Source organism: Colobus angolensis, unplaced genomic scaffold (assembly GCF_000951035.1).
Source record: "Colobus angolensis palliatus isolate OR3802 unplaced genomic scaffold, Cang.pa_1.0 Scaffold197, whole genome shotgun sequence".
Taxonomy (NCBI): Eukaryota; Metazoa; Chordata; class Mammalia; order Primates; family Cercopithecidae; genus Colobus; species Colobus angolensis.
This window is the reverse complement of record NW_012115121.1, coordinates 1,098,524-1,107,081: the sequence shown is the minus strand read 5'-3', so window position 1 is coordinate 1,107,081 and position 8,558 is coordinate 1,098,524. Positions and strand designations below refer to the sequence as shown.

General features: G+C 39.4%; 1 protein-coding gene across 5 annotated transcripts in view; it reads left to right on the top strand.

The window, feature by feature from the left end:
- The window catches only part of NCEH1 (neutral cholesterol ester hydrolase 1), an 86,548-nt gene extending 79,785 nt beyond the window's left edge, over positions 1-6,763 (top strand). For all 5 annotated transcript variants that reach the window (XM_011940998.1, XM_011940997.1, XM_011940996.1 and 2 more), the window contains 2 exons: positions 1,343-1,514; positions 3,341-6,763. In XM_011940998.1, the coding sequence (XP_011796388.1) occupies positions 1,343-1,514; positions 3,341-3,958 (790 nt within the window). In that variant the 3' untranslated portion in view covers positions 3,959-6,763. The remainder of the gene's footprint in view (positions 1-1,342; positions 1,515-3,340) is intronic.
- The last annotated feature ends 1,795 nt before the right edge of the window (positions 6,764-8,558 follow it).

Here is an 8,558-nt window from a genome sequence, read left to right as displayed (position 1 = left end):
GTAGCTTAGAAAAAATTAGTTTGTGAAAATAAGTATGCTAATTATAAGATGGAAATCAAAAGTTTTGAGTCTTCACTGACTGTTATTAGGTTTTAATTAGGTAATTAGCTTTTATCCTACCTAATTTTGGTCTGTTTTTGAGTTTTTACAAATCAAGTAACTTTTGTATGCCTTAGTTTCTTCGTTTGCAAAACGAAGGTATTTTAATACTCAAAAGAGATTTATTGGGTGGATGATTATGTGCCCCTCACATTGGCAGATACTGGAAACACAGTAATGAATAAAACATAATTCCTGATATCAGAGAACACAGTCTTTAGGAAAAACACAAATACTTTTCATATAAACCAATAAGAACAGTGAGTGACATACCCTGGCACATAGAAATATCAAGGAATATTAGTCAGTTCAAGCCCAGAAGCAAGTGGAGATATGACCGAGGAAGGTGGCCTAGAGGAGGCCAAACCCTCCAGTTAAGGCTTAAAAGATGAGTGAGAATTAATAAGCAAAAGAGGAGAACAGAGAGTGGGAGGGAACTCTAAACCAAGATTGCCAATGTGGATGTGTAAGATAATATTATGGGTGGGGCATTTGACAAAATCAGACTTTTTGGGAGTCTTAAAGGGATATGAATTCTACTAGGTGTACAGATAGGATTCCAAAGGATTCTGATCTTGCAAAATGGAGCCAGTTGGAGGAGACCCAGAAGTATCCCCGAGGGCCTGCTCTAGGCTGTCTGGAAAATTTAGCTTCCCTTTTATGGGTTAACAACTGGCCTTTTAATTACAGTCTTCCAGGTAGTGAATGCATTGCTTGGTTTTAATGTCAGGCTAGTATGGACCTCTCCAGTGGAAGTACAATTTTATTACATGAAGTAAATGATGGACCATTAAATGCAAGACCAATGAAGTGGTTAATGCTGCCAAGTCACCTTTTAACCCAGAGACATTATGAATGGAACACTGACTTCCAGAAATAAAATTCTAAAATCTATTATGGTGCTATCCATGTCTTTGCAATGAACCTCCGTCTGCTTTTTACTTTGAAATTTTATTTTGGTTGTTCTTGGTGGTAAGTAGGTTTGGTTTGGTGGCTGATACTTTAAAGAAAAATAGTACTATTACTAATACAAAATCATCACATTTTAAACTAAGTATTTGATTTGCAAGAAAATGGTTTATATTTATATTTTATTATCTTTTTCTTTTTCATACAGTAATTCCATTGAATCAATTTCTTATCTATTTATTTCCAGATTTAAAAGAATCAGTTTGTCTCTAAACTTTACATGTCCCCAAAACTTGGCAAAGGCCTTAAATGAATACAACTTTTGTTTTTACAGATACAGGCTAGTTCCAAAGGTTTATTTTCCTGAGCAAATTCATGATGTTGTACGGGCCACAAAGTATTTCCTGAAGCCAGAAGTCTTACAGAAGTATATGGTTGATCCAGGCAGAATTTGCATTTCTGGTGACAGTGCTGGTGGAAATCTGGCTGCTGCCCTTGGACAACAGGTAATACCACTGTCCTAAGGTGCTGGTGGATTGAGCGGTGCATGATAAGGTCCAGCAGACCAACACACTCTCCATTAAGTGGGGCAAAGGCATAGCTGGGTGGGCTGGTCACTAGATAGCCAAATTGTTCATGCAATTACACTTGTAGAGCTCTCAGAGATCTTGCTGAAGTAGGAAGATGGGTCGTTGGAGGAAGTGTCACCTATGAGTCTTTGTCAAGTCCCTGATTACAGTCAGTGTTAGAGAAGGGCTGACATCCCTTGCTTCTCAGGGCTATGTATGGAACTCAAGTGTCCCCTGCTCCTTTTTCATGTTTGACTTGCAAAGCAGAGTATTTTTGCTTAAATTCCAGTTCATAAGATTATTCCTTACAACTTTGAGCCACATTAAAACCTTAAAATTTGTTTCCCCAACTTTTTCTTAATGCAAAAGAAAAAAAATTAAACAATTCAGCCGTTTAACTATTATCTTACAAGTTACTATGAGCTTCACCTGGTTGAATTCTTTGAAAACTATGTCTAGCTCTAATAGCACCCCAATTTTTTTGGCAGCTGGGAAAAAGCACGTTTTCTTCCTGTTATGGATGAAATAAGACATCTTTGTTGTCTCACCTCCAAATTTCATTTGGTGTCCTCAAATACCATCTGTCATTCTAATTATGAGATACTTTGGTTTCTAACTCTTTTGTTGTAATTCAAGAACTTGATTTTCCATTTGGCATTGGCAAGTTTTTCATCCACACATGGTCACAAGAGAGTCTTGGCTCAGTGGAGAGAACATACTTGGCTTTCAAGCCAGACATCACTGGAATCTAACCTAGGACTCACCCTTGAGTGTTGTGGGGCCCTGGATAAGTCCCTTAACTTCTCTGAGCCTCAGAAAAATGAGGACGATGTCATCTGATTGCAGGGCTGTTGCAAGGACTTGGCGAGGTAATGTGTATACAATTTTTGGCACATATTCAAAGTACTATTTACTGACCATTCATGCTTTTGGAAAGCAGTCACATGTCACCTGGGAATGGGTTTCTAAAGTCCAGGTATGAAGCAGAAGTGTATGGCTAAAGTTATCTGGAAGATCATTTAATTTTCTATGAAGCTTCATGACTCGTTAGCTTTCTTTTAGATGTTACAGGACAAATACGTAATTTTGCGCACTAGAATTACAAAATGGGGCAATATTAACACTATGGGGAGGCGTGGGGGGACTGAAATCTGTTGAGATAGGGGACTCATTCACATTCCCATGACAACTTCACTCTATGGCATATGCCCATTATGTAGAATGGAGGGTGCATTGCCAGAACTGTTTAAATTCTCTCACCAAGCATGAAGATGCTCACCAGAAGGCATACCCTGAGGTCCTACTAAAACACTCAGGAGTCTCATAATCTGTTTAACTTTTTTTTGCCCCTCTCTTCTTGAAGAGTAGGACTAATTTTTTTTCTTCCTAGGAAGTCATGACCTTTTTGGGGGGTTTTGTAGGGAATAAAAAATTAAATAAGGTTCGTACATTATCCATTCATAATACCCAGGTGTCTTAACTGCCTAAAGATAGATACAAGTACAGGGTTCACTCAAAACTATGAGTTGTAAACATCATACCTTTCTTAGTTAAGTATCTATCTAGCAGCTTGATAGGGTGGTGATGGTAATGATGGAGCATCATTTTTAAAACTATATTATTTATACAGTGCCTGGTAGAAATGTAACACTTTGTAACACATTGACAGATTCAGAGTAACACATTAAGCTACTCTATAGGGTATGGTTCCTATAAAAGAAGGCATGCAAAATGAAGTAATGTATTTGCTTCCTCTTCTCTAGTTTACTCAAGATGCCAGCCTAAAAAATAAGCTCAAACTGCAAGCTTTAATTTATCCGGTACTTCAAGCTTTAGATTTTAACACACCATCTTATCAGCAAAATGTGAATACCCCAATCCTGCCCCGCTATGTCATGGTGAAGTATTGGGTGGACTACTTCAAAGGCAACTATGACTTTGTGCAGGCAATGATCATTAACAATCACACTTCACTTGATGTGGAAGAGGCAGCTGCCCTCAGGGCCCGTCTAAACTGGACATCCCTCTTGCCTGCATCTTTCACAAAGAACTACAAGCCTGTTGTACAGACCACAGGCAATGCCAGGATTGTCCAGGAGCTTCCTCAGTTACTGGATGCCCGCTCTGCCCCACTCATTGCAGACCAGGCAGTGCTGCAGCTCCTCCCAAAGACCTACATTCTGACGTGTGAGCATGATGTCCTCAGAGACGATGGGATCATGTATGCCAAGCGTTTGGAGAGTGCCGGTGTGGAGGTGACCCTGGATCACTTTGAGGATGGCTTTCACGGATGTATGATTTTCACTAGCTGGCCCACCAATTTCTCAGTGGGAATCCGGACTAGGAATAGTTACATCAAGTGGCTGGATCAAAACCTGTAAAGGAACAAAACTTCCAGAAGCCTCGAGACCCTCTTGACCTCCTACACCTGCTTTGAAAAGACATGCACTTTTTAGCTGACTAATTCTTCCTCTCATCCCCCTCTACATGCGAGTTGTGGAATCTCTATTCCATAACTGAAGTCTTTATGATAACCTAATTTTTAAAAATGAATTTGACTAACTTAAGTGCAAAACATCTGAATTTGGTTCCCAGAGTGGGCCAATCTCTCTGTTCTTGTTATTTTAGCCAACTATACTCATACTTACAGCTACAGAAAGCAGGACTAGGAACTGGAAATAACTTTGGGTCCTGCCTTCATCAGGACGTTCTTTTTAGAAGCCGTTCTTCCAGCTCTGGATGACAGAGTGACCTTTAATAAGATAAGAAAACGAAGACTCCTCGATTCTGCTAGAGTTAACCTTGAGTTCAGAGCAGTGTTAAATGCGTGCGCTTTCAGGTCAGTGCTGGGGACCAAGTACCCTCTGTTTTTTCGTGAATGGATGGTTTTGTTTCCTATGGGAATTTTGGCAAAGGTTTTCCAGAAAGAACAAGTTTCTTAAAGGACTTCCTTCCTCTAGAATACTATTCATTTTATGAGATCACTATCTGTAAGTCCAGTTGGATTACAGGGATACTTGAAAGTTACTTTCTACCACTATTATTAGAAAATATGAAGTCGCATGCACTGGATATCTGTATATCATTAGGTTTTTGTTGTTTTTTGGTGATGCTGTCCCCCTTCTCCCTGGGGAGATCTTTGGGAGCAAATTTATTTAGATTTAGAGTAAACTTTTCATTATAGAGCAATTAAAAACAGACACATGAAACAACCTAGTGTTTCACATAAAAATACTTCTGACATAAAGTATCAAGAGCAGTGTGAATATATTTGGCATAGTCGAAAAAGAAAATACATTTAATATTAGTTCAGAATTGTGAAAAATACCTTTAGAGGTCTAGTCTATTCTTGAAAACTCAATTTTTTTCACTTATATGGCGTTAAAATGGAGCTATTTTGCTACAATATAATGTATTGTTTATTTTTTTAAGTTATTTAATGTTAATATACATAGCTAGACTTAAGGTTTTTCAGAAAGATGTCCGTAATAAATATCGAAAACAATGGTATTTTTTAAAAAATTGCCTTAGGGTTTTAAAACCTTCCCTACAGTTACAACCACATGTAATTTTGTGGAAATGATATAATAGCTATTAATACTACTATAACATAGGCATAAATATTTTCATGTTTATATGCATATACACGTTAAGATAATTAGAAACTATGACTGCACCTAGTAAAGTCATCTAAGTTTATAGTTCAGTAGCTTAGGCAGGACACACAATGCTCATCTCTGCTTTTTAGGGTCAGAGGAACACAAGCTCATGTTGAGTGAAGGGCGTACACTGGTACCTGGTGGTGCCTAGATCTCCCATTTCCTCCTTCCAGCCAGGTCTGGAAGTTTCAATAGCCCAAGCTTAACTTGATGTAAAGTCTTCACTGCCAGTGGGAACATCTTTGACACGAGACACTCCAATTCTGATTTGAGTTGAGGATCTCTGCCTGCCTTCCTGCCATCCTTCCTTCTTCCCCAATCCATGCTACTGTTAGGGGCTGCAGAGAGCAGCAGTAGAGCTGAGTAATGATACAGTGCACCACGGAGAGAAAGTAGAACAATTTCACTCCTGGGAAGAATGAGTATTTCCCACTTCCAGCAATCAGATAACAAATGAAAATCTGCATACTTATTGATGTATTGTATGAGCCAGTAGCATTTTATGTACAAAACAGAAGTCAGTGCAACAGTATGTATGTGTGCCTGTGTGTGTATAAAAATAACCATTGAAGCTAACTTGCTAATGTAGTTAGGCAAGCCACTTACCATCTCTGGGCCTCGTCTTTCCTCCCTCTAAAATCAAAGAGCTGAATTACGTGATCCTTGAGGTCTCTTCCACCTGTAATACCAACTGTCTTGTCAGACTGGCAAATTATATTGGCCTCTTCTTATGTGGTGGTTTTTTGGTAGGTCATAGTTCCTTATACACGGACACCTGCATCATCGAAGGTCTTTTTTTTCCCTAAAAAAAATGGGATTTTAGTTCTTATTCTATGGTAACTACCCTCCTCATATATTGGAAGGAACCAATATTTGGACCTTATTTTGAGGTTGTCTGTCTCAAAGAAAAAGAAAATAAAATGTATACACAGGGTTCCTTAAATTGACATTTTTCCCCAGAATTGTGAGCCAAAGCCTATAGTAATTGCAGATAACAAATGATTCCCAATCTCTAAAAGGCTCTCTCAGATGAAAAGGGAGTAAAGGCAAAAAGAGGTCAACCACTGTTTCTGATAAAGCACTTGAGTTTCATTGTTCTTTTAGTGTTTATTCTTCTAAAAAATGTTTACACTCTGCAGATTGATTTTTTTTTTAGTACTGTGGGTTTGTTTTCCTATTTTATGAAAAAAATGATAATGTTTTTGTAAAATTGTCTGTGAAATATGAACATTAATATATAAAGAAAAACCTTGAAGTGCTGTATAGTGAAGTATAAATTAATGATTTATTGATTTGTGAAGAACTTAAGACTATTATATAATTATCTTGGTGTATCTATTTTATGCATGACCTTTTAACCTTTCACTTTGCTTATTTCCCACTACGAAGGGGAAGGTAGATTTTATGAACGATTTTAATAGCAAATATATTTTATAAAATGAAAATCCAGTGTGGAGGTAGCAAAGCATATATCTGTTCTGAATCATGTTTGGAAATAAAATCGCTCCATCTGGGAATGTGCTTTCATTTCCCTGTCTCATTTTCTGTTTCCCATTTGAAAACAGTGTTCTCTTCTCTTCTTTCTGCATGCCAGATTGCTAGCCACAATTATCTCCAAATGTTCTACCCACTGGAGTACTCCAGCTGTCTTTCCTTTAAAGGTGGTTCAGTGGCCTCCTTGATGACATTCGTTTCCTGTCTGGATACAGTATGTGTTGCCCTACCTTGGACTGGCTAGAATATTCATAAAAGCCAGGCAGGCCCTGGGACTATTTGGGGACCTTCAAGACACATGTTAGGAAAGGATGATCATAATGCCAAGAGTTTGAGCTGAATTGTTTCAGCCAGAGCATCACTATCACTGAAGACAGGTTCTCAAACTGACCCTGTCATTACAAATAAATCTAATAATTTCACATTTGAGTTTATTATGCTTAGTTTATGTCAATACCATAGGGATTTATAAAACTTTTTTCAGAGTGAATTGTTTATATTCTAAATCATCCACATACAAGTGTGTAAATTTGGTTTTCCTATTCTGTTATAGTTACTTTCATGTTCCCTAACAGAACCTCTTGGTGTGTGGTTTTATTTGGCTGGATGGATCCACAAACAGCTCCAACACATCTCCTTTGGGACATTTAAATGTAAACTGTATGTGTGTTTTAATATTGCTTTTCTTGTTATTTTCATTCTCTCTTTATCCCCTATGTTTTTAATTGTTTCGTAACTCAGATTTTCTAATGGACCCCCTATTGAAACACCTAGAAGATACGGATATCAGTACCAGATGCCTCAAATCCCAAAGACTGGAAATGAAATGTAAATATGATTTCTAATAGGGACACACGGTAGCTCAGTGCTGTCGGTACATTTTGTGTCATCAGAGCGAGAGAGGCTGGTGACATCATTTGCACGTGTCTTCGTTTGAAAGGCTCCTCTCCCAGACTTTCTCATGGCTGGCTCATTGGCATTTTAGATTAAATGCCCCTGCCTCAGAGAAGTCCCCCTCAGCCAGCCAATCCACCCAACCCTCCCAATCACCACCACTCTCCCCATCTGCCAGGCCTCTCATCTGATTGCGACACTGATTGTTGCCGTTTTCCATCTCACTTCTGATGATCATGTCTGTGTGTCTGTGCTTGTTTTCTTTTCTCCCCATGCTTATTTGTAAGCTCCACAAGGGCAGGAACTTTGTCTTTCTTGGCCATTCCTGTTTTCTCAGCACTTAGAACAGGGCACACAGTAGACTTTGAAAAAATGATTTTGAAGCCTCCTTCCTGAGTGTGTTGCTTCGCTGTAACTGCCATTTGCCATGTTCTTCTCTTTTTTGGGAGAGTGAGAGGGAGAGGACATGGTCTGAGTCTCGCTCTGTCACCCAGGCTGGAGTGCAGTGGCATGATCTCGGCTGACTGCAACCTCCGCCTCCCAGGTTCAAGCGATTCTCCTGCCTCAGGATCCCAAGTAGCTGGGATTACAGGCATGTGCCACTGTGCCCGGCTTATTTTTGTATTTTTAGTAGAGATGGGTTTTCACCAGGTTGGCCAGGCTAGTCTCAGACTCCTGACCTCAAGTGATACACCTGCCTCAGCCTCCCAAAGTGCTGGGATTACAGGTGTGAGCCACCACACCTGGCCTGAGTGGTTTTTTTAAAGTTGATTTTGAATAGGCCGGGCACAGTGGCTCACGCCTATGATCCCAGCACTTTGGGAGGCTGAGGCGGGCAGATCACGAGGTCAGGAGATTGAGACCATCCTGGCTAACATGGTGAAACCCTGTCTGTACTAAAAACGCAAAAAATTAGCTGGGCGTGGGGGCGGGC